The 25,749-nt window shown below is 51.3% G+C and overlaps 2 protein-coding genes and 1 long non-coding RNA gene across 3 annotated transcripts; 1 reads left to right on the forward strand and 2 right to left on the reverse strand.

Annotated features, from left to right (window-relative positions):
* Nucleotides 1–400: 400 nt before the first annotated feature.
* Nucleotides 401–3,265, reverse strand: TIGD3 (tigger transposable element derived 3). The gene is made up of 2 exons (XM_009246155.3): nucleotides 3,059–3,265; nucleotides 401–2,223 (listed from the first exon to the last, which is right to left on the reverse strand). Exon 2 carries the CDS (start codon nucleotides 2,205–2,207, stop codon nucleotides 792–794), a length of 1,416 nt encoding a protein of 471 aa, XP_009244430.2. The 5' UTR covers nucleotides 2,208–2,223; nucleotides 3,059–3,265; the 3' UTR covers nucleotides 401–791.
* An 8-nt stretch (nucleotides 3,266–3,273) lies between these two features.
* On the forward strand, nucleotides 3,274–5,005 carry LOC129048894 (uncharacterized). The gene is made up of 2 exons (XR_008511571.2): nucleotides 3,274–3,783; nucleotides 4,070–5,005. It is a non-coding gene; the product is annotated as an uncharacterized LOC129048894 (long non-coding RNA).
* Nucleotides 5,006–5,017: 12 nt separating this feature from the next.
* Nucleotides 5,018–24,179, reverse strand: DPF2 (double PHD fingers 2; the record flags this gene model as incomplete). The annotated part of the gene is given in 12 exon segments (NM_001134206.1): nucleotides 5,018–6,317; nucleotides 9,114–9,195; nucleotides 11,688–11,800; nucleotides 11,990–12,118; nucleotides 12,245–12,382; nucleotides 13,494–13,535; nucleotides 14,045–14,123; nucleotides 14,277–14,369; nucleotides 16,533–16,696; nucleotides 17,022–17,129; nucleotides 17,548–17,708; nucleotides 24,128–24,179. Coding segments are annotated over 12 exon segments (1,218 nt in total). The 3' UTR covers nucleotides 5,018–6,240.
* Between the last annotated feature and the right edge of the window lie 1,570 nt (nucleotides 24,180–25,749).

The raw sequence follows: 25,749 nt of genomic DNA on the forward strand, positions 1-25,749 counted from the left end.
GAAATGAGCAAATGAAGGAAAAAAAAAAAAATGAATGAATGACTATTCCATTCCAATTCCGGCTCCTTTCTGTTTCCCTGACATGTCCGTAGCCTGCCCAACCCCAAACACACACAATCTGAGAGCGAAACTATTGGTGCTGCAGCTTATCTGGGGCAGTAGCTGGGATCTGTCTGTCCTGGAGCTTCCTTCTCAGGAGGGTAGCCCACAAGCAGTGCCCACGCCCTGAGAGTCCTTGCTGCTGAATATCCGGAAGAGGAGGATCCCTCTTCCGGATATTCCATGTCCATGACATGTCTGTCATGGACAGACAGCTGCACCGCAGTGACCATTAGCAATTAATTTTCCAAATCTGAATGGAAAATGTTTACCCTTCTCCCATGAAAATAACACCCTGGCCTCTTTTCTGATTAAAAATTTTATTTTCAGAAGCAGAACTGTTTTTAACACAGAGTTCAAGGAAGCAGTCTGTCCAAAAAGCCCAAATTCCACCTTTCTAAGTGCCTGCCTCTAGACTAACTCCCTTTCAAAGGCCCTAGAACTTTCAAGCAGGGTTTAGAAACTGAGCATCCTGGATTCCTACCCCTGAAGCCCCATCTTTAGAGCTCTCTTCCTGGGGTTTGGACGACTGCCACTCCAAGCTCAGACTTGGTGTCCCAACTGCTCTCCCTTCTACACCTTTATGACAGTTCTATTTCCACAGGAAAGAGACAGCCCGATCTGCCTTCTGAAGAGGCCGTTTCCATGGGAAACAAGAGAGGAAGGGGCTCTGGCAAGCAGCGAAGGTGCCTTCATAGGCAGCAGAGCCGCTCCACCTCCTCCTCACAGTCGTAGAATTTTTCGAATAGCTCAGGAGAAGTGCTGTTGCATTCAAACCACCTCCTCAAGGTGCCCAGGGCCCGGAGGGCATCAGCTTTGGTGGGCAGGGGCTCAAAGGCACCCTCTCTGTCCCCCTCCTCGTCTTCAGTGCCTGTCTCCTCTTTACATACTCCAGGCCCTGGCTCCTCACCCTCCAGGTCCACAAAGCGGGAAAACTCCTCTAGGCTCAGCCCTCCGGGGACTGGTGGCATCTCATAGGCTTTGTGCGAGGATGGGGGCGTTTTGCCGGGAGCCAGCCCTTCCTGAATGAAGCTGCTGAAAATGAGCTGAGGAGGCACCTTGGCCCAGGCGGCAGACGCCACGTGCAGAGCATCCAGCACGGTGATGCCTGCCCCGGCCTCGCCCAGCGAGGTGCCATCCCTCTCGCTTTGGATGGCAGCCAGTTTGCCCAACAGCCGGTGTCGGTAATGTGCCTTAAAGGCCCGGACCACTGAGCTGGGCAGGGGAGGCGTGGTGCCAGAGGCGGCCAGAGGCAAGAGCTTCACGTGGTAGAGCCCAGGCAGGCTTGCCAGCTCCTCCACCACTCGGGCAGCCAGCAGCAAAGCCACCTGTCGGCCCTGCTGTCCCATGTCCCGGTCAAACTGTGCCAACCACTCTAACCAGGGGATGCTCAGATCAGGGTGGTAGGAGGCAGGCAGAGCCTCACTGCGGACCCCAAAGAAGCATCTCGGGGCAGCCTGGAGCCCACCCAGCAGTACCCGCCGCTTCTCGGTGCCCCTGCTGTTGGCACACAGCAGCACCTGTACTTGATCACATGCACCCAAGCTACCGGGCACTGCCCGATACAGCAAGGGCAATTCAGCACAGCCAAACACGTCCTCTGGAGAGAAGTCTTTTAGGGAAAGAGGCAGCTGAGCCTGGGATGTGAGCCCCGGGGGAGGTGGCTCAGGGGGAAATGAAGGCGCAAGAACATGGCGGGCCCCAAAGCCGACATTGTTTCGGCGTTTCCAGCGGACCAGCCAGCCGATGCTGGGCACGAAGTCCTGGCCCATGATATCGGCCAGCTCCTTGGCTTTGTGGAGCAGCATGGGCCCCGTCACGTCCCAGGCCTTGGCCCGGGCAATGTGGTACCAGCAAAGCAGAGCCTCGTCGATCCCGCTGTACTTGGACTCCCGCTTGCGCTTGCGCTCTCGGTTGGCTGTGCCGCTGCACCAGTCCGCCAGCAGCTTCTCCTTATTCTTGCAGATGCGCGAGATCTGGGGCTGGGAAACCTGGAAGCGCCGGGCCACCTCCGACTGGGACATCTTGGACTCATCCAGGAGTTCCAGCACCTGGATCTTCTCGGCCAGGGACAGGGCGTGAAGCTTCTTCTTGCTGCTCAGCTCCATGGCCTCTCCGGGGCACCTGTGCGGGGAGGAAAGAATGAGCGGGTAGAGTAAGCTGAGGCCGGGAGAGCTAGGAAAGGAGCGCAGGAGGGAAAAGAGATTAGATGAGGACGTGCGCAGGCACCAGGGGAGACTGGACCCGCCGAAAGAGGAAGTGGCTAGGCCGAGTGGATGCCGGCTGGCCCCGACACCAGGATGCCAGGGCAGAGCTGGGGAGGGGGCGTCTCTCCACTTAGAAGGACAGGGGAGTCTGGGCTGGGGTCTGGCCTCACTGGGGAAGAAGGATGAAGAGTGGAGGGAACAGCTGCAGAGATAACAAAGGCGTACGGAAGGGGGAGGGCCTAAGACTGGGGCCGAGGGGGCAGGTGTGGGGCTACGGGGCTGCGGGGGAGGAGCCCCCGGGAGGGAGTGGGAGGCGGCCTGGGCTGGATTCACATGACGCCGCTGGGGGCGGGGAAGTGGGTGGATGCACACAGAGTTGAGGTGACAGGTGTACAGACGACAAAGGGGACAGAGGGGGTCTGAAGGAGCGAGGCTAATTTGGTGCCGGGTCCTGAGAGGGAGGCTAGGCGAGGGACAGTCCTGAGGGGAGCGAGAGGGCAGGGCCGAGGGCGCAGGTGCACGAGCGACAAAGGGCGGGAGGCCTGAAGAGGCTGCGGGCAGCGGAGGGGCGGGGTGTCCCCGCGGGGAGGGTGGTGGCCAGGGAGGGTCCCAGGACGCGGGGACGAACGCCCGGACCCAGGCAGGCCGGCAGCCGGGCACCGTGCCCTGGCCGGTCACTCCCCCTCGACCCGGAGTATGTCGGCGGGGCGGCCCCAGGCGCCCGCCCGCCCGGCCTCCCGCTCCGCACCCACCTCAGGCGCTGGTCCCGCGGCTCCAGCCCCTGCCCCCAGCCCGGCTCCCGAGCCCCTGTCCGGGCGGCGACAGCAGAACAGGGGAGGGATGGGCGCCACGACCCCGAGGGCAGAGCGGACCGAGGGGCTGCGCGGGCAGCGGGCGGGCGGGCGCGCGCACAGCAGGGCCCCGTGCGCGACGCCCGCGCCGGTCTCTCTCCCGGCTGCGAAGTCCGCGGTGCAGCCCCTCTGCACCCACCCGCTGCAGTCCCGCCCCGGCCCAAGCAGATTGGTCCTCAGTGGCGCCCCGTCCCTCCCCGGCTAAGTTTCATCGGACGCTGCGGAAGTGGCGGTTCGTCGAGCCCCTCTGGGGGCGGGGCTTCTAGCGCGGAGGGGCGGGAGGCGGAGCCAGGAACCGGCAGCACTCCGCTGCGCGCCTCCAGCAGCCGCGGACCCCGAGGGTCCGACGAGCCCTGTAGGCGGTGTGGGGACCGCCGAGCTGACTTGGCGTCCCAAAGGCTCCCTGGCCGTGACCCTAGGCCGCATCGGCTTCTTTGTCTACCAAGCAGGGCTAACAGCCCTCACGGAGTTGTTTTGGGAAAACGATGAAAGGAGAAAATGGATGCAAGCTTTCAAGCCACACAAAAGCTGGTTACCATGGACAGCGCTGGCTCGAGTCTGTCGGCCACGGAAACACTGCATGCCTGGGCCAGTAATGATTTAGGACGAGTATTTTATTAGATTTGGTACTTTACAAGAGTCAAGTTCTTAAAACTCAAAATCTGGTATCGTTCCCTTCCCTGCTAACCTTCAGTCCCGAATTAAACGCAGACGTCTTGACCCGCAGCCCAGCTGCTCTCCAGCCTTGCTGCTCCCAGTTCACAGCTCCGCATCCTCTGCCTTTCTCACAGGCTTCCGTCGGCACCCCCAACTCTCCAAGACCCATCTCAAATCCCACCTCCCGCAAACCCTTCCTAAATTTCCTCACCTAGGCCTGCTACAGCGTTCTTATTTTGCACATTTCTTTTCTAGCTCTCGGACTACTCAGCCGCTAAAGTGCATTCATTGCTGTACTCCCTCTCCACCTGGCCTACTTCAGTGGAAAAGCAGGAGGACGGGCTGCGCTCTGCTCCTCACACAATCCCCAGCCCAGAGCACCCTGCTTATTTATTGAATGTAACAGAGCAGGCCGGCCTAGGCTTCCCATAGGCAAGAATGACTTTCAGAATGTTCTAGAAAAAAGGATACTTCAGGGGGCCCATAACTACTTGATTCAAATCGTTCCTTTAAAAACATAAGAACAACAGTTGGACTTCTAAAACGCACACTGAAGACATACGCGCTGCCACGTAAGCTGTCCACATGTTCACTTTACCTTCAGGGAAACTTTGTGCACATCAACGTGCCCTGGGAAAGGCTGCAGGGCTGCACTGTGGGCAGTTCAGATCCCAGAGCACTTGCTCTGGTCTGGGAGCGCTGCAGGCAACTGAAGCCACACAGACCCTGCTCCTGCAAGAACTTTTGTGTGTGTCCCATGGTGATGTCATTAGTTTGCTTATTAATTATATTTATATAAACTTCTGGTCCTGTTTTAAATGTCTGAGATTGCAAGGTCAACTGTTATAAACCTCTCATCACTTCCATCTATGTATCCAAGACTAGGAGAATTTTCTCCAAACCAACTGAAACACAAAAATAGATGTTAAAGTTGATTTTAACCCCAATTTTGTATTGATCAAAACAGCTTCATTGTTCTTTATAACAAAGAATCGTTATAAACTTGAATTTATGTAACAAATTAAAACAAAATAACCAATTTTATATTTGCTTTACATATTGGGGTTCCACAAAAAAATTTTAATCTGGGGGGAAAAAAGCTGTATTTCAAAACATTAAAAAAAAAAAAACACCATCATGGAAATCTTAGGATGAAATGGCCTTCTTAATGGAGAGAGGCAGGAGATAAACCATCCAGCAGAGGGCTCTGTGTAAAAACATTTATTTTTACTAATGTTTAGAATACAGGAACTAAAGAAAGAAAAAAAAGGACACCTCAACTCCAAAGCGACAGTGAGTTAGGGCCTGCCCGTGGCCAAGGGGGAAGGCTACTCCAGGATGTCCTGGCATGGACTGTCCCCCCACTACTTAATGTCAGTGCCACTAAGCAGAAAACTTGAGGAATGAGGGTGTGAAGACCTTACCAGCTGCTAGCGAGCGTGCAAGGGAAGAAAGGGATGTCTGTGTGGCTTCCCCATGAGCTGAGAGCCAGGATACACGGGGCAGGTGGCAGAGGCTCCCAATTCAGTTAAGAGCAGGAGGCTGAATGCCCAGGTCCAGGAAGAACAAAAAGGGGATTTTGGAGGTAGGCTTTTTTGTCGTGTTAAAAAACAGGCACATTATCCATCTCCCTGTGGCCCCCGAGCTGCTGGCCTGGACCCCTGATCCTTCCCCTCTCCCCACAAAACCAAAAGGAGTAAGAAGGGAGGCAGAAGATGAGAAATTCCAAGGGTGGGGAATGCTTCAGTCACCGGAGACCGCCCGTAAGAGTGAACCAGGAGAGCAGTGGGGATAGCAAGGTGCAGCTACTGTTCCCCCTGGGGTGGGGTGGAGTGGGACAGGGCAGAGCCAGGAGGGTGACCGAGAACATCCTGACTCCAGAAAAGAACCCTCTGTAGCAGGAACACAGGGCCGCAGAGAGCCACTCGGGAGGAGAGAGGTGAGGCTATGCGGCACAGGGGCATGAAAAGCTCCTTGTGGACGTGGCCTCAGCTTGCTCGCTCCCAGCTCCCTGGCCTGGCTTGCCTCTAGAGGACAGGAAAACTCTGGAGACCAGAGTGGAGGCAGAACACAGAGAAGTGAGCTGCTCTCCCATTCTTTCTAGGAGGACACTGTTTGAACCCTGTGATCACCAGGGCCTGGGCCCAAGGCAAGCAGAGTGAATGCACTTAATGGAGAGCAGAGAGAAACTGGGCCACACGTACGCCTAGGGGCAGTGTGTTGCTCCTTTCTCCCTGAGGGCCTGGGGCCAGAGGTGGTCAGAGCTGCCACCTCAGCTTGCAGCTGCCAAAGGCAGGCTGGCACAACCACCCCAAGGTTCTCTGGACTTGTGAAGGAGAGGAGGAAGAAGGGAAAGATGGGTATGAAATATGAAGTGGAGGAGAGAAACAGCCTTAGATATGTCGGGGAGCAGGGGGTTGGCCACATCAAGAGGAGTTCTGGTTCTGGTAGATGGAAGCTTTCTCTTTCAACAGGTCCAGACACAGGTGGCAGCTCCAACTTCCTGCAGAGAAGCAAAATGGGGTCAGGATGGGTCCCACACAATCCCCACTTGCTTGCAATTCCTCTGCTCTTGATACCTCATCTCTATAGCAGGATCAGCTACAGGTAGGACGAGGGATGCTCTGCAACAGGAAAGTTCCATGGTTTCCTGAGCTGGGATAAACCTCTAAGTCTTCAAATATTGTGAAATATCATCCTCTATGGAGATGAAAGAAATCATCATCTAGAGGACTTCAGAATACTGATGCCCAGGCCCTCTTGGCCCTATTAAATCACAAGTTCTGGGAGTAGGAAGAGAGCCTGGGAAGACAGAAGTTTGTCAAGCACCTCAGTTTTAAGACTTGTGTAGTTTCACTAAAAAACACAAAATAATTGTCCCTTATACGAAAAACAATTGGGTCATTCCTTGTTTATTAATATTGACTATGGCTGAATTCTTCTAATTTTTTTGAATAAAATTAGTCCTTAATGCCTTGAAATTTTAAGCAAAATTATACATATGTGCATTTGGACATTACTCTAGGGGAAAGGATCCACAGCTTTTATCAGCTCTTCAGAAACATGTGACTCAAAAATGTAAGTCCTTTCTAACCCAAAGGTCAATAAGGTTGGCAAACTTTTCTGTAAAGAGCCAGAGTGTTAAATATTTTAGGGTGTGTGAGCCACATACAGTCTCATGCACGTCTTTTTTTTTTTTTTTTTTTTTAAACTCCCTTTATTTTTTTTTCAAGACAAGAGTTTCCACTCTGTTGCTCAGGCTGGAGTGCAGTAGTGTGATCTCAGCTTACTCCAACCTCTGCCTCCCAGGTTCAAGCAATTCTCTTGCCTCAGCCTCTCTAGTAGCTGAGATGACAAGCGCACAGCACCACGCCCAGCTAATTTCTGTATTTTTAGTAAAGACGGGGTTTTGCCATGCTGCCCAGGCTGGTCTTGAACTCCTGGGCTCAAGAGATCCCAAAGTGCTGGGATTACAGACGGGAGCCACAGTGCCTAGCCAGTTTTTACATTTTTAAGGGGATTTTCTTCAGGCTAGATGCAGTGGTTCACACCTGTAATCCCAGCACTTTGGGAGGCTGAGGTGGGTGGATCACTTGAGCCCGGGAGTTTGAGACCAGCCTGGGCACCAAGGCAAAACCCCGTCTCTACTAAAAATACAAAAATTAGCCGGGTGTGGTGGCGTGCCTGTAGTCCCAGGTACTCAGGAGGCTGAGGTGGGAGGATTACCAGATTACCTGAGCCCGGGGGAGCGGAGGTTGCAGTGAGCTGAGATCATGCCACTCCACTCCAACATGGGCAACAGAACAAAACACTGTCTCAAAAAAAAAAAAAAAAGCAAAAGAAAAGAAAAGAAAAGAAATAGCTTGCAAGCTATTTAAGCTGGCTGTGGCTGGACATGGTCCATAGGCTTTAGCTTGTAGCTGGCTGACCCTGACCTGGAACCTAGAACATCTGATACTTCCAGGGGTTGCCCCTCAGCTGCCTTAACACTATTGTGAGGACACTCGGGCTGCAGCTCTCCACTACCTCAATGTCTCACAGAACTTTAATAGGAAAGCCATTCTGTAATATAGCTCGTCTGTTTGATGGTTTAAAAAAACAAAACAAAACAAAACAAAACATAAACATGCGACTTCTCCCCAAAGCAGATTCATAAACTGGGCCTGACAGCATCTGAGTACTCCCCTACAGCTGCTAAAGGACTCTTAGACGTTGTCAGTGGCCTCATTCTCTAGAGGGGTGACAGCAGTTTGACCAATATGTTACAAGTCAGCTTACATCACACAATAAAACACTTTCTCTTGCCTGTAATGCTGGCCCACATCCTTTGTGCACAGTAACAGCTCCTGGGCATTTGTGTTCTGAGTAAGCTACTGAATTTCTGTTGGCTTTTTTTTTTTTTTTTTTTTTTTGAGATGGAGTCTCGCTCTGTCGCCCAGGCTGGAGTGCGGTGGCGCGATCTCGGTTCACTGCAAGCTCCGCCTCCTGGGTTCACACCATTCTCCTGCCTCAGCCTCCTGAGTAGCTGGGACTACAGCCTAGTGAGTAGCTGGAGTACGGGACTACACCACCATGCCTGGCTAATTTTTTTGTATTTTTAGTAGATACAGGGCTTCACCATGTTAGCCAGGATGGTCTCGATCTCCTGACCTCGTGATCCGCCTGCCTCGGCCTCCCAAAGTGCTGGGATTACAGGCTTGAGCCACTATGCCCGACTGCTACTGAATTTCTGTACAGGAGGTGTTTACGTACAGAAATCCAGCTGGAAGGGGACTTGTAGAGATGCAACCAATTCTTGGTGCCACCAATGGTTTCAGTGAATAGCTTCTATAAACTTGGACCATTATTACAGTAAGTTATGGGAGAAGCAGACTGACCCATTCAGGCTCCAAAGTCAAGTCCCTTCCCAATTCAGAAGGGGAAGGGATAGGAAATAAATGCTCAAATCTATCAAATTTCAAGAGTTGACTGTAGAAGCTTCACATCAGATAATCTACCACTTGAGTTTCCTGGACTGGTTGGAAGGAAATAAATCATTCCCTGTGGGTGACTGATCTCGGCTCAGCATCTGCTTTCTTGTGGGTTGTTGATTTTCTGTTGTAAATGTAGCTGATAATGTGCAAACACTAAACCCTTTAAGTTGAAATGTTAGGAAGGCATTCTAAACTGAGCCAAGGCAAGGTGCTTTACTCCCTAATTTGGAAGAATATATAAGTGATAACATAAAGAACATAGAACTCAGTATTTTCCAAGTAACTAATAAAATAATTGTTCTGAGTAAAAAATCTGTGCAACTTACCTTCAGGGGGCTCAGACATGGACGGGGTGAGACAGTACATGTGGTAGCCACGATCGCAGTCATCACAGAAGAGCAGCTGGTCCTGAAGTAGGCAAGAGGGAAGAGGATGGGGATTGAATAACTGATGTGCCTCAGGCCACCACAGGACACTGCTATTTCCGAGAGGGGTAGGTAGCAGGTAAGAACAGATGTGAGAATCTTATGTAGGAAACCATGCTGTCCCTCTCCACCGCAGATCCAGTCACTGTCATCTCTCACTTGGGTCCTTTCAGAGCTCCTAATTGATCAAATCGCCTCCACTTTTTTTTTTTTTCCTAAAGCCCAAGCTCTATGGTATATTTTTTTGAGACAGGGTATTGCTGTCACTCAGGCTGGAGTGCAGTGGTGCAATCATGGCTCACTGCAGCCTTGACCTCCTGGGCCCAAGTGATCCTCCTACCTCAGCCTCTCAAGTAGCTGGGACTATAGGCACACACCACCACACCCAGCTAACTTTTGAATTTTTTTGGAGAGACAAGATCTCCTTATGTTGCCCAGGCTGGTCCTGAATTCCCAGGCTCAAGCAATCCTCCCACCTCAGCCTCCCAAAGCGCTTGGATTACAGGTGTGAGACGCCGTGCCCAGTGACTATTTCTTTTTGAGACAAGGACTCGCTTTGTTGCCCAGGCTAGAGTAAGGTGGTGTGATCATGGCTCACTGCAGCCTCAAACTCCTGGGTTCAAGCGATCCTCCCACCTCAGCCTGCCAAGTAGCTGGGACTAACGTGTGTGCCACCACACCTGGCTAAGTTTTAATTTTTTTTGTGGAGACAGGATCTCCCTATGTTGCTCAGGCTGGTCTTGAATTCCTGGGCTCAAGTGATCCTCCCGCCTCAGCCTCTCAAGTGTTAGGATTACAGGCATAAGCCTCCATCCTTGTCCCTACAGTCTACCCTCCACACAGCAGCCAAAGTCATCTTTTTAAAATATAAGACAAGGGCCAAGCACAGTGGCTCACACCTGTAATACCAGCATTTTGGGAGGCTGAGGCAGGTGGATCACCTGAGGTCATGAGTTCAAAACCAGCTTGGCCAACATGGTGAAAACCCGTCTCTACTAAAAATTAGCCAGGTGTGGTGGCGGGCGCCTGTAATCCCAGCTACCTGGGAGGCTGAGACAGGAGAATTGCTTGAACCTGGGAGGCAGAGGTTGCAGTGAGCCGAGATTGCGCCATTGTACTCCAGCCTGGGTGACAAGAGTAAAACTGCATCTTGAAATAAATAAATAAATATAAAATAAAATATAAGACAAGGCCAGACATGGTGGGTTCATGCCTGTAATCCCAGCACTTTGAGAGGCCAAGGTGGGAGGACTGCTTGAGCTCAGGAGTTTTGAGACCAGCTCAGCAATATGGCAAGACCCTGTCTCTACCAAAAATATTAAAAAATAGCCAGGCATGGTGGTGTGCATCTGTGGTCCCAGGTACCTGGGAGGCTGAGGTGAGAGGATTGGACTGCTTGAGCCTGAAGGGAGAGGTTGTAGTGGCTAAGATCGCACCATTGCACTCCAGCCTGGGTGACAGAGAGACTCTGTCTCAAAATAAATAAATAAATACATAAAGAATAAATAAATAGCCGGGTGCGGTGGCTCACGCCTATAATCCCAGCACTTTGGGAGGCTGAGGCAGGCGGATCACCTGAGGTCAGGAGTTCGATACCAGCCTGGCCAACATGGAGAAACCCCATCTCTACTAAAAATACAAAATTAGCCGGGTGTGGTGGCCCATGTCTGTAATCCCAGCTACTTGGGAGGCTGAGGCAGGAGAATCGCTTGAACCCAGGAGGCAGAGGTTGCAGTGAGCCGAGATTGCGCCACTGTACTCCAGCCTGGGCGACAAAGCAAGACTCTGTCTCAAAAAAAAAAAAAAAAGTAAATAAATAAATACATAAATAACCATGTCACTTCCCTGATTAAAACCCTTCAACAGTGTCCTGTTGTACCTAGAATAAAACCCAAGGCCCCACAGATCTGGCAGTGCTTGCCTCTCTCATCTCATCCCCCGCCATACTCTCCCATGCCCTGTCATCTGGCTTGTCCACCATAAGGCCTTGGTGCTGGCTGCTCCTTTCCTGGGATTGCTCTACCTCCACATCTTCTTGACTGGCTCCTTGGTACCACCAAAATTTCAACACCAGCATCACCCTCCCAGAAGAGCCATACCTGACAATCAAAATAAATCACTTATGCAATTATTCTCTGCCACAGTACTGGTTTCATTTTTTTCATGGCACATTATACAAATCTCACTTAACATCCTTGCTTATTGTTGTTCCTGTAAGAATGTAAATCTCATGAGGCAGGGACCTTGTTTGTCTTTAGCATCTTTAGTGCCTAGAACAGTGTCTGACATAAAATCAGCACTCAATATATATCTGGCAACAAATCAGAGTTCTGACTGAGATGCTAGGGAGGGGCATGTGGCATGTGGGAGGGATCCTGCTCCCTTTTTAAAAGAAAGCTCACTTTAGAGGGAACTGTGCAAACAGCAGTAAAAGCCCAGAAGGAGCCATGCTGAGGAGGGGGCGGGGATACACACGTCGTTCTCGGAGGTGCCGCAGATGTTGCAACATTTGCACTCGATGCACTGCCAGCGGTATGTCTTCACTGCCGCCATCATCACAGGGGTAAACTGGAGGCAAGATGGATGCCCTGTAGTGGGGGAAGTGAGTGAGACAGACAGTCGGAACTGCCGGGGGGAAGAGAGGAGCTCCTGCCTGTGGCTACATCTTCTCTTGGTTAGGAAAAGTGAGGTGGGCTGGTTATGACAGCCCTAGAGGCCAGCAAGCCAAGAGCCCCTTGGGGACTGGGCACAGCAGCAGCCTTCACGGGAGGCAGTACCTGAGCGGCCACAGTCAGAACAGGACACCAGCTCCTCGGGTTGTCCCGTCTTCTTGTTAATCTTTGAGTCCCCCAGGCAGAAGTCACAGTAGTTGTTGGGCAAGGCCAATCCATCAGGACCTTTTTTGGCTACAGAGAGAAAGAGTTTTGATGACACCCATGGGGGTCCCTGAGCCACTCAACACCCATGCAAGGGGTGGTTTTCATAACCAGGCCAACTTCTGCTTGCCCACCACTTCTGACACCTCAGCTTACATTTCTGCTCCTCAGACCTCTGGGAGACAGGAGTGGGTGGTTGGGAGTCTTCCTTGTCCTCGCCCTCCTCCTCAGCCAAGTGGGAGTGGGCATAGTGGTAACTGAGGCCTGGTCGGTTCTTGTAACGTTTTCCACAAACTGAGTGGGGAGAAGATTGCAGAGAAAGGTGTTAGGATACAAGAGTGCCATGTCCCCACCCCTGCAAGCTGTGGGGGCTCCACCTGAGGCAGAGGGCAACCATCCCTTCCCCTAGCAGCTCCACTCTGGGACAGGCCTTGAGTGATGGCCCCTTCCCCTCAGCCAGGAGCATCAGGCCGTGGGGCTCTCTAGCTTCTGGGGCTCTTTTCCCTCCTGAACTCCAACCCCATGGCCACCACTGCTCTTCCATGTTGACTTTTGGGGGGCTTAGCCCTCACCCCATCACCAGTTAGCTGCTCTGGGATATACTAACAGTCTTGACTTTTGGGGGGCTTAGCCCTCACCCCATCACCAGTTAGCTGCTCTGGGATATACTAACAGTCTGGGACGCTCCACGTCAGGAAAGGGAAGGATATTCCTATATCTTTGGTGTGACAGGACGGGGGAAAAGTGGGTAAGACTCCAAACTTTTTTACCCCTCAGTAAATGTGGGAGGCTCATGCTACCCCACACACACCATGGAGCCCATCTCCTCTGAATGTGGGTGAACAAGCAGGGGATGGGTTTCTTGGGGATATCCTATCAATGAAGCCAGTTGGGCAGTTGGTCCCCAAAGAAATTCAAGCACACTCCCACGTAATTGCCCTGTCCAGGCCTGCCAATCAGCAAGGAAAGCAGATCCCCACGAGGCATTTTGTCATCTTGAGAAGTAATACCAAGAAGGGCAAGGGGGCCAGCAGGAAAGGAGTGGGGAGAGAGGATGGCAGGAGGAGGTGGTGGGGCGGTGGGGAACATGAGCTGCCCACCAGGTGCCTGGTCTGGGGAGGGAGCGGAAGGGTCTGATTGTAATGGGCTCCTGATAATGCTTCTGAAGCCACCCCATGCACTGGGCCGAGCAGCTCTAGGGGCAGGTTTGTGGGAGACAAGCAGTGGTAAAGGCAGCCTCCAGGACTTTGAGGAGTAGAGCACAGCAGAAGTTCCACTGCTCCTACCCCCATGCCATTCCAGAGATTTTAAAGCTAGCATCCCAGGAAATGAGAAAGGCAGGAGGAACAAGGGAAGAGGGAAAAGGGAAAGGAAAACCACAAGTCTGAAAAGTTGAGAGAGCTACCTCTCTGGGGCGCTTTCGAGGTATGCTTTTGTTTGAAACTATCTGAAAGACAGAAAGAAAAGTCATGAGAAGAAGGCCTTGATACACTTGAGACAGGAGCAGCAGCAGCAGGAAAGCGGAGCAAACGAGAGAGAAACCCCAGCGGCGTTGGTGCTCCCAGGGTGGAGGGACAGAAGTGGGGCAAGGCAGAGAGAAAGAAAAAGAGAACAGACGTTGAAAAACTCAGTGTCAGACCCCTGGGGCCCTGGCTTAACTGAGGCCAGGAGACCTGCAGGCCGTCTGTTGAGAGGCCAACCCTGCCTGCTGTGGCCCCCACAAGCAACCCCACCCCAGAGGATGGCAGAAATCTTTCCCAGAGCATGCAGGTCCCACCCGTCATATAGCAGGGACCCAGGCCTCCCAGGGGCTCAGAGGGAAGCAGTCAGCAGGCAGGACAAGAGCCCAGGTTTGTTGTAATACTCTGGGCAAAAACACAACCCTCCCTCCTCTCATATCCTGAGCAGGAGCTGGGTCCAAGGCAAGGTCTACCCAACCACTTGTGAGGCACTCACTGTCACAGGCATAGGGCTTATCCCGGTCCTCCAGGATGGAAGCATCCAGCTTCTTACGGGCACTGCCCACACCCTTACCCTGCCAAGAAGAGCAAAGAGACACCCTTATTTTGGTAGCTGGGCCTGAGGAGTTAGACTCTTTTGGAAGTCGCTGCTAATCTCACTTGAAATAAAATAAGGAATTCCCTAGGCCACCCTGTCCCAAGATGCAGGCAGCATGCTGGCCCCTCACCTTGGATTTCCCCTTTCCCCGACGCTTGGGAGTATCTTCTTCATAGTCTTCATCATCGAGGTCATCCAGGAAGTCATCTGGTTCTAGGATCCGCTGAGTGGACAGGAGGGTTAGCATGGGTAGAAATATGTGCATCCAAAAGCTCTCCTATGATAAGATTGGCCAAGGCCACCCAGAACCTCCTCTGTGACCTGGTCCCACCCACACCAGCCTCATTCCTCACCAACGCCTTTCAAGCATGCTATAATCCTGCTCCTGCTCCCTTCCATATTTTGGGATTTCTTTCCCCTGTGCTTCACGTTATTTCCTTAGCCTGAAATGCTTTCCCCACCATGCCACATCGCCAAATCAAATAGCATGCTTCCAAAAGGTTGCCCTGATGCCGCAAGAGGCCATGCCCTCTCCTGCCTCTGATTGGCCGCCCTGGGAGCACATTATTGGTGGTTCTGTCCTGACACTCGCCTCCTAGTTTAAATTAAAATGTTGTTGCTTATTTGTGTGACCTTGTGGGAAGTTTTTTTTCTTTTTTTGAGACAGTTTCGCTCTTGTTGCCCAGGCTGGAGTGCAATGGCGCAATACTGGCTTACCGCAACCTCCGTCTCCTGGGTTCAAGCGATCCTCCTGCCTCAGCCTCCCAAGTAGCTGGGATTACAGGCATGTGCCACCACGCCCGATTAATTTTGTATTTTTAGTAGAGACGGGGTTTCTCCATGTTGGTCAGGCTGGTCTTGAACTCCCGACCTCAGGTGATCCAACTGCCTTGGCCTCCCAAAGTGCTGGGATTACAGGTGTGAGCCACCGTGGCCGGCCAAGGGAAGTTTTTTTTTTTTGAGACGGAGTCTCGTTCTGTCGCCTAGGCTGGAGTGCAGTGGCGCAATCTCGGCTCACTGCAAGCTCTGCCTCCCGGGTTCGCGCCTGAGTAGCTGGGACTGCAGGTGCCCGCCACCATGCCTGGCTAATTTTTTTGTATTTTTAGTAGAGACGGGGTTTCACCATGTTAGCCAGGATGGTCTCAATCTCCTGACCTCGTGATCTGCCTGCCTCAGCCTCCCAAAGTGCTGGGATTACAGGCGTGAGCCACCGTGCCCGACCCATGGGAAGTTCTTAAACTGCTTTGTTTCAGCCTGTGTGTGAAATGGGGAACACAGGACCTACCCCATAAGGTTGTACAGACTAAAGGAGAAAGGGCATGAAAAAGCACTTAGCCCAATGCTGGCATATTTATAGCTGTTATTTTTATATGTATTCTTATATTCTCTGTTGGCAGAGACCAAGTGTGCTTCACTGTGTAACCTCAGGGACCAAAAAACTGACACAAACTTTTGTGATAAAAGAGTAAAGTACTTAGGGATAAAAGTTTGTTTCCCTCCCTTCCCAGACAGGGTCTCCCTCTGTTACCCAGGCTGGAGTGCAGTGGCATGAGCAGAGCTACAGCCTCAATCTCCTGGGCTCAAGCAATCCTCCCACCTCAGCCTCCTGAGTAGCTAGGACTGCAGGCGTGTCCCACCACGCCCAGCTCATTTTTTATTTTTATTTTTAGTAGAGACAAGGTCCTGCTATGTTGCCTAGACTGAAAAGTTTTTGAAAAGTTTCCTCTCAAATAGTTTATCAAAGACAGATAAGGCAAATGTGGCAAAATGTGGAATTGATAAATCTAGGTAAAGAGTATGTGGTATTTCATTGTACTACTCTTGCACCTTCTGGTTTTAATTTTTTTTTTGTTGCCCAGGCTGGAGTGCAGTGGCATGATCATGGCTCACTGCAGTCTCGAACTCCTAGGCTCAAGTGATTCTCCCATCTCAGCTTCCCTAGTAGCTGGGACAACACGCGCATGCCGCTATGCCTGGCTATTTATTATTATTATTATTTTTTGTAGAGATGGGGTCTCACTATGTTGCCCAGGCTGGTCTCGAACTCCTGGGCTCAAGCAATCCTCCTGCCTTGGCCTCCCAAAGTGCTGGGATTACAGGCATGAGCCACTGCACCTGGTCTATTTTAATTTTTTTAATGAAAATTATATATGTATATAATAGTAACCTTCTGTGATAAAAGTGAATGAATGAGAGTCTATAGTTAGAAGCAACAGAGAAGCCAGTCAGTACCTGACAATAATCAGGGACTGAAGTAAGAACAGAACTGCAGGGGCCTGCTTCCTGGACCCCACCTTCTGTTTCAGTTCTAGAAACTGGGTGGCCCCCAGTGAAGAGGAGGCTGATTTCCATCAAAGCTCCCTTAGCCACAGGGATAATCTTGTACCTTTCGCGCTCGACTGTTGGTCACAGGAAACTCGCCCAGGCTGTCATCATCAACTCGGGGATCCGGGGCACCTCGCTTCTCCAGGGGGTCAGTGCGCAACAGAGCCTCTAAACTACTGCCATCCTGAGAGATCAGCCCCTCCTTCTTCAGGGTCTGGTCTGTGTCTGCAAGCAAGGTCAGGATAAAGCAAGGCTCAGAAGGGCTGAAAGCAGACTGCTCTGAGTCCACATGATGGTGGGGCTTACCAAAGGTCTGTCACTGTCTTTTGTTCTCTGCACGCCCAGGAATTAAGACACCCTAGTGCACTTGGCACCATAACTTATCTGTTTACCTGTCTCCCCTTCTAGACTAAGATCCTTAAAGGAAAGAATCACATCATATTCATTTCAGTATATTTGGGATCTAGCACTGGGCCTGGTATATCACAGTGATTAGCAGGCTCTCACCATGCAGCAGGCCACGCCTCCGCTCAGGAAGTATGTGCCTTACCTGGCTTAATAGATGGGAAGGAAAGTCGTGGATCCTCAGGGGGATGGGCTCGCCGCTTTTTCCGCCAGCGCCGGGCAGGGTAGGAGTACAGCTGTCCGGAGGCCAATCCTGTGGCAGGCAGAAAGACAGAAGTCAGGCCCTAATCCAGTATTAGAAAATACCAAACACTTCCTAATTAAGTAGGCCCCCCTTTGAGTTCTAGATCAAGGGAGGAATTCTGACAGTGAGGGCCTAGGGGGTTAGGTGGAATAGTCTGTGGAAAAGAAAAATAGATACATAAGCTTAGGGGCCTTGGCTAACACATAGTTCTCCAGACACACAATGGCCTCAGCAGGGCAGAAAACAAAGATGCTGGTATCAAACGATCTGCTTCACCCTCCCTGGGTTCCTAATCACAGGGAGACCATATTCATCCATAGGTGGAAGGCAGTAGGGAAAACCCTATCAACTGTCTCATCACCTAAGATGAGGAGGCTTCTTCCTCCTTATGCTCCTGAGTCCCCTTCTCCCAAGTCTGGACCCTCACCTGGACCCCGGTGTCGCTTTTCCATCCAGATGTAACAATTGCTCTGGGCTACTCCGGTCTGTGAGTCCAAGAAAGGCAGGCGCACGCTGCGCTCAGCACAGAGGCGAGCATTGTAATTGTGGCACTGCTCCATGGCATCTTTGTAGTACTGCTCCCCAAGGCTGCAGGGAAGATAGAAACCAGGCGTGTGTGTTGGAGCGGGGGGCATAGGGCGCTGAGCTATTCCTCTCCCCTGCCATCTGCTTCTCTAGAAGGCTCAAGGGACTGGGAGGCTGTCTCTTCCATTCTATTTGCCTCCACTTCTGCCTTATGGGACACCAAGCCCCTTTTCTAGGCCATCATGAGGAATTACTTTACAAATAAATTACCATCAGGAACACATGATTTCATCATGTCTAATCAGACTTAAGTTTAACCCCCAAAGAGGTGAAAGAACTAATGTTCACTCCATGTGTCTCACAAGCCCAGCCCTGTGCTAGTTAAGATGCTATTTCTCTTAACCCTTATGAGGCTAAGAAACAGATGATAGTCCCTCCTAAGTTCTTCCTTATTCCCTCCTTCCTACAATCACCTCCCAAATAAACTACATGCTCCCACATCCTTGCCCCAGGGTCTGCACTGGAGGGAAAGAGTTCAAAGTCTAGGGGACGTATTAAAATGTATTTAGCAAACTATGGTAAATCCGTACAATGAAATTCTATTTAGCCAAAAGAAGGAAGTTCTTCACATACTGATATTAAACAATTTCAAGTTAACTAGGGACAAAAAACAAAGCAAGGTACACTGCTGAGAAGTGTCAAATAAAGCTATCATTTATGTAACAAAATGGAAAAGAAACTGCAGGTCAGTGGGGAGAAAAAGTGGGTGACTAGGCCACTTCCTTCCACATGTCTTTTTATATCTTTTGAATTTTTAACTAGGTTTTTAACCAACTAATTAATTTTACATTTATGGAAGATGTCTACAAGTACCTGAAGTTCCTTGAAGCTTTTATTGAGCACCATCACTCATAAGAAACTTGTTTGCTCTAAGGCCCATCTTAGGGTTCTTCTCCATTCTCACAAAATAAAATTATATAGGAAAGAATCTTCTTGGTCTCAAAAGACTCAATTTGAAATCTGAATCAAGGGTAAACCTTTAAGCGGAAAACTGGAAAACTGCACGGTGCCAGGAGTTACCTGGTTCTAAGAAGCATGTATATAGAACCTATCTTGTTCTCATCTTGCAGGGTTTAACAAGGACTTTGGTAATGGAGGTTAACAAACTCTATCAATTCATATTTATATTCAATCAATCTTTTTTTTTTTTTTTTTTTAAGAGACAAGGTCTCACTATGTTGCCCAAGCTGGACACAAACTCCTGGCTCAAGTGATCCTCCTGCCTTAGCCTCCCAAGTATCTGGGAATAGAGGCATGTGTCACAGTACCTGGCGTCAATCAATCTTAAACCGAGGGCAGAATTGATTTATTTCTCACAGTATCCCTAATACTCATGGAGATGTCTGAGATACAGTCAGACTTGACTTGAGAGTAAAAAGACCCGGCTGGCCTGCAAGCCACCACATGAACATGGACATTTAGTCAACCCAGGTGGACCTTGCTTACTCTTCTATAGATTGAGGAGGTTGGACCAAATGTGCTTTGACATATCAGGATTTTACAAGAAACAGCCTGGGGATGAGACAGCAAACAGATTAAGTCTCTGTGGTTTCTATCCGTAACTTGGGCTACACCAACAAACCCTGCTCTAGAATGTGACAGGGTCCTTCAGTGAGCAGCCACAATACACCACTGCATAACTTAGCATGTGCCCAGCAAGTAAAAAAGACACATACCACACACAGAGATGGCAATGCCACAAATATAGCCTGGCGTGATTCAATGAGCTGTAATGACTGTAATCTGAGGTAGGCACGAATCTCACATTGGAGAGCAGAATGGAGAAGGCAGCCTTGCCTCTGTGGGCTCGCCTTTAGGAGGCAGCCACGTCTTCACCACACAGAATAAAATCGGATAAACAAGGCTGAGTGCGGCAGCTCCTTTGTTTCTGCTGATGGGAATTGATACTGACACTGGAAGTCAAATGGAAGGCAGGGCCAGGCTGGCGAGTGCTGCAAAGTCAGAGCAAGGAGGCTGGAAACAGTTTTGGGGGGCATGAATGAGAGATGTTCTGTCAGGGCTCTTGTGAGCTACGTAAGGCAGGCAAACAGTCTTGGGGGTAAAAGGACTGGGAATGAAACACTGAAGTGTGGGGGGAGAATCTCATGAAGAGAGAACAAGACAGGATGACAGTCAGCTCTTAAGAACTTAAGGGAGGCCGGGCACAGTAGCTCATGCTTATAATCCCAGCACTTTGGGAGGCCAAGGCCTCTTGAGGATCTCTTGAGTCCAAGAGTTAGAGACCAGCTTGGGCAACATAGTGAGATCCCATCTCTACAAAACGTTAAAAATAAAAATAAAAAAGGCCTGGCGCGGTGGCTCACGCCTGTAATCCCAGCACTTTGGGAGGCTGAGGCAGACAGATCACCTTCAGGAGTTCGAGACCAGCCTCAACATGGAGAAACCCTGTCTCTACTAAAAATACAAAATTAGCCGGGCGTGGTGGTACATGCCCGTAATCCCAGCTACTGGGGAGGCTGAGGCAGGAGAATTGCTTGAACCTGGGAGGCAGAGGTTGCGGTGAGCCGAGATTGCGCCATTGCACTCCAGCCTGGGCAACAAGAGTGAAACTCTGTCTCAAAAAAAAAAAAAAAAAACCATCAGCTAGGCTTGGTGATGCATGCCTGCGGTCCCACGTAGCCCCTGGGGCGGATGAGGTAGGGGAATCATTTGAGCCTAGGAAGTTGAGGGTGCAGTAAACCAAGGTTATACCACTGCACTTCAGCCTGGGGAACAGAGGGAGGCTCTGTCTCTTAAAACAAAACAAAGCAACAACAAAAACTTAAGGCTCCGGTACCAAGAAACGTCAAGTTAATATTAACACTGTTCTCTCTCTCTCTCTCTCTCTCTCTCTCTCTCTCTCTATTTTTTTTTGAGATAGAGTCTTGCTTTGCCGCCCAGGCTGGAATGCAGTGGCGCAATCTCGGCTCACTGCAGCTTCTGCCTCCCAAGTTCCAACAATTTTCTTGCCTCAGGCTCCCAAGTGGTGTGTGCCACCACGCCCAGCTAATTTTTGTATTCTTAGTAGAGACAGGGTTTCACCATGTTGGCCAAGCTGGTCTTGAACTTCTGACCACATGATCCGCCCACCTCGGCCTCCCAAAGTTCTGGGATTACAGGCGTGAGCCACCGTGCCCTGCCTCTAGATTTTGCTTAGAAAGTTTCAAAACCAATCAGCAGCTACAGCTATACTATTATTTTACTTTCCTAGTAAGAACCCTTAAAGACTTTCTTTCTCTCTTTTTTTGAGACGGAGTCTCGCTCTGTCGCCTGGGCTGGAGTGCAGTGGTGTGATCTCTCCTGGGTTCAAGCGATTCTTCTGCCTCAGCCTCCCGAGTAGCTGGGACTACAGGTGCACGCCACCATGCCCAGCTAATTTTTGTATTTTTACTAGACATGGGGGTTTCACCATCTTGGCCAGGCTGGTCTCAAACTCCTGACCTTGTGATCCGCCCGCCTCAGCCTCCCAAAGTGCTGGGATTACAGGCATGAGCCACCGTGCCCAGCTTCATTCTTTTTTTTTTTTTTTTGAGATGGAGTCTTGCTCTGTTGCCAGGCTGGAGTGCAGTGGCGCGATCTCAGCTCACTGCAACCTCTGCCTCCTGGATTCAAGTGATTCCCTTCCCTCAGCATCCTGAGTAGCTGGGATTACAGGCACGCGCCACCATGCCCAGCTACTTTTTGTATATTTAGTAGAGTGGGGTTTCGCCATGTTGGCCAGGATGGTCTCAATCTCCTGAACTTCTGATCTGCCTGCCTCGGCCTCCCAAAGCACTGGGATTACAGGCATGAGCCACCGCGCCCAGCCACCTCTTTCTTTTTTTAAAGAAAGAGTCTTAAAAGTGTCACTCAGGCTGGAGGGCAGTGGTGTGATATCAGCTCACTGCAACCTCTGCCTCCTGGGTTCAGGCGATTCTTGTGCCTCAGCCTCTCGAGTAGCTGGGACTATAGGTGTGTGCCACCACACCTGACTAATTTTTATAGTTTTAGTAGAGATGAGGTTTCACCATGTTGGCCAGGCTGGTCTCGAACTCCCGACCTCAAGTGATCTGCCTGCCTCAACCTCCCAAAGTGTTGGGATTATAGGCGTAAGCCACTGTACCCAGCCAAGACTTTCATTTCTGACATCACATTTGGAAGGGACAGAAATTTACAAATAAGAAAATTCTTTTCCCAGGACAAGATGCAAGTCATACAAGATGAGGGGCCAGGCGTGGTGGCTCACGCCTGTAATCCCAGCACTTTGGGAGGCCGAGGCGGGTGAACTCCTGAGGTCAGGAGTTCAAGACCAGCCTGGCCAACATGGTGAAACCCCATCTCTACTAAAAACACAAAAAGTAACCAGGTGTGGTGGTGGGCGCCTGTAAACTCAGCTACCCGGGAGGCTGCGGCAGGAGAATTGCTGGAACCCGGGAGGCGGAGGTTGCAGTGAGCCAAGATCGTGCCACTGCATTCTAGCCCGGGCCAACAACCATGAGACTCTGTCTAAAAAAATAAAAAAAAAGAAAAGATGAGCTAGTGGTCCTGACCTCAATGTACTCAACGTATAACATCAGCTGTCAGAAGACTAGGCACACTATAATCAAGAGAAGTGCCATATCTCCAAATGAACTGGAAGAATGGAAGCCCCTTCTTAAAGGGATAATTCTGCGGGAGTATGTATTAATTGTGATCTGAGGCCCTGTGCAGCTAGAAATGAGGAGGAGAGAGTTGGTTTCTCATTACTGGCATTCAGGAATTAATGGCTGGTGATGCTCACAATCTCTACAGTTTTTCAAAGAGAAACAAGATGTTATGCTCTGTTTAAATGGGCAACCCCTCACTTACGACACAACTTGAAAGCACTGGCAACCCTATTTCCCTGAGGAAAATCTTCCAACACGAAGAACCTCACTACGTTTAACTCTCAAAACCTAGGCAAGTCTGATACTCCCCCAGTACAATGAAAATATTTCTTTTTATTTTTGGAGAAACCTGTGTAAAACATCCCCTTACAATGGGATGAGGAAGTCAACAAAGACGCAGGGAAACAAAGAACATCTGAGTCAGGAAGGATAACTGGATAAATGGTAGATCAACAGTGTCATTTCTAAATTGAGAAAAATGTCAGCCTGAAGAAAGAGCTGGGGAAACTGGAGTGGGCAGATCAGAGAGAAAGACAATAGTGTTGGGAGGAGGGGTGGCTGAAAGAGACAGCAGGATAGAGCAGAAAGCAACTTAAAAAAAAAAAAAAAAAACCACAAGAGGAGGAAAAGCACTTAGCTTAATGGAAGTGGGAAAGCATTCTCAAAGAAAAGGCTTCAGGCAGGAGGGAGAAGCAACTTACTCTTTAAAAAGGCTCTTAGGAAGAGTGGGGCTCAGGCCACGACAAAGACAGATGAGAAGCTGTGAGTCCCTTAGAAGAGTTACCGAACCTTTACCTCGTCATCCAGTCAAAATCCAAAAACCCTGACAGGACAGCTAGACATCACTCAATTTTCCCACCCTTGCACCAAGGCCAACATACCCATTAAAAGAAGCTCTATTCGCCCACCGGGCATTAACCCAATCTAAAACTCATTGATTCTTCTGTAGGAATAAATCAAGTCCCAAGACATCTTTAACTCACAGGAAGCAGTTCACAGGCCAGTGTCCATGGCCCCAACAGCTATTAACTTTAACTTTGCTTGAAATCTGACCAGCACAATGGTATCGTATAATAGGAAGAATGCCCACCTAGATGCCCCTTTAGGCTAAGCTGTCCTGAACGGCTTCGGTCCAGTTGCAGGTTTTTGATGGCTGCTACTGGACGGGGCCAAGGCTCACTCCCCTGAAGTTCTTTCCCTTCTGGATCCGCTCCTCGACAAATTCTTCCCAAGAATATTTGTAGTCTTAGGTACCTGCCACCCAAGATCCTCCCAAACATCACGGGGCTGCTTGGAACTGAAACAGCCAACCCCGCAGGGCACTCCGCAGGGGCCGCCGAGCCTGTTGCTGCAGCGGACGGGACGGGACGGGACGGGACGGGACGGGACGGGACGGGGCGGGGCGGGGTGGGCGGCGGGCCAGCCGTGGGGCCGCCCGGGCCTCGGCCGCGCTCCTCCGGACTGAGGCGTCTCGGGAGAAGACCGGGACGGTGAGTCTCGCGCGCAGGCAGGGCGCCATGCTCTAGAAACCGTCAGCTCCGAGGAACGCTGAAGCCACACAGCCCCGCAGGGAGGCCGCCCGTCGGGGCTCCAGTGTGCCCCCATCAGGGCCTCCACAAGTTTCCAAAGAAGCGCAACGTCTTCTCCGGAGTCTCCTGTTGCCCTCCCCACCAGGAGTCGCAACATGGCCTTCCCGGGGATGTCCCTGTCTCCGCCTAGTCCCTTCCCCCACCGCCCCCTACTCCCAGGCCCTTTACAAAACCTGCCGCCCTAGGAGAGAAAGAAACGACCACTCACAGCTTCACTACATTCTCCACCACAGCCGCCATCTTCCCTGCTCCTCTCCCTCGGGCCGGGAGGCCCCAAAGTCCGCAGCGCGCAGGCGCCGGGACCGTACCAGGATACCAGGTTCCTCGCCCTCTGCGCAGGCGCCGTACGGGCGCGCGCACTAGAACGAGCACTGAAGAAAGAGCTTTACGCCTGTTCGCGGGGGCCGGGTAGGAAATGCGTGGACCCCACGGGAGCCCGACGCGCAGGCGCAACCGGAGATTGGCGTGCGTCCCTGAGCTCCGGTTCGAGGCTTGCGTCTAATATTTAGAGGAGCAGGAGCCGGGGCCGGGCGCGGTGGCTCACGCCTGTAATCCCAGCAGTTTGGGAGACCGAGGCGGGCGGATCACGAGGTCAGGATATGGAGACCAACCTGGCTAACACGGTGAAACCCCGTTTCTACTAAAAATACAAAAAATTAGCTGGGTGTGGTGGCGGGCGCCTGTAGTCTCAGCTACTCGGGAGGCTGAGGCAGGAGAATGGCGTGAACCCGGGAGGCGGAGCTTGCAAGTGAGCCGAGATTGCGCCACTGCACTCCAGCCTGGGCGACAGAGCGAGACTCCGTCTCAATAAAAAAAAAAAAAAAAAAAAAGAAGAAGAGCAGGAGCCGGGTGCGGTGGCTCATGCCTGTAATCCCAGCACCTTGAGAGGCCGAGGCGGGTGGATCACCTGAGGTCAGAAGTTCGAGACCAGCCTGGCCAACCCCCACCTCTACTAAAAATACAAAAATTAGCCGGGCGTGATGGCAGGTACCTGTAATCCCAGCTACTCGGAAGGCTTAAGGGGGAACCCGGGAGGCGGTGTTTGTAGTGAGCTGAGATCGTGCCATTGCACTCCAGCCTGGAGGACAGAGCGAGACTCCGTCTCAAAAAAAAGAGGAAGGCCGGGCGCGGTGGCTCACGCCTGTAATCCCAGCATTTTGGGAGGCCGAGGCGGGTGAATCACCCGCCGAGGTCAAAAGTTCGAGACCAGCCTGGCCAACGTGATGAAACCCCCGCCTCTACTAAAAATACAAAAATTAGCCGGGCATGGTTGCAGGTACCTGTAATCCCAGCTACTCGGAAGGCTTAAGGGGGAGAATCGCTTGAACCCGGGAGGCGGTGGTTACAGTGAGCTGAGATCGCGCCATTCCACTCCAGCCTGGAGGACAGAGCGAGACCTCCGTCTCAAAAAAAAAAAAAAAAAAAGGAAGGCCGGGCGCGGTGGCTCACGCCTGTAATCCAACACTTTGGGAGGCCGAGGCGAGTGGATCATGAGGTCAGGAGATCGATACCATTCTGGCTAACACTTTGCAACCCCGTCTCTACTAAAAAAAATACAAAAAGTTAGCTGGGCATGGTGGCAGGCGCCTGTAGTCCCAGCTACTCGGGAGGCTGAGGCAGGAGAATGATGTTGTGAACCCTGGAGGCGGAGCTTGCAGTGAGCCGAGATCGCGCCACTGCACTCCAGCCTGGGCAACAGAAGGAGACTCCGTCTCCAAAAAACAAAAAAAGACCAGGAGGAGGCCGGTCACCGTGGCTTCCAGCACTGTGGGCGGCGGAGACAGGAGGATTGCTTTGAGCTCAAGAGTTCGAGACCAGCCTGGGCAACAT

This window comes from Pongo abelii, chromosome 9, assembly GCF_028885655.2.
Source record: "Pongo abelii isolate AG06213 chromosome 9, NHGRI_mPonAbe1-v2.0_pri, whole genome shotgun sequence".
In the NCBI taxonomy this organism is placed as follows: domain Eukaryota; kingdom Metazoa; phylum Chordata; class Mammalia; order Primates; family Hominidae; genus Pongo; species Pongo abelii.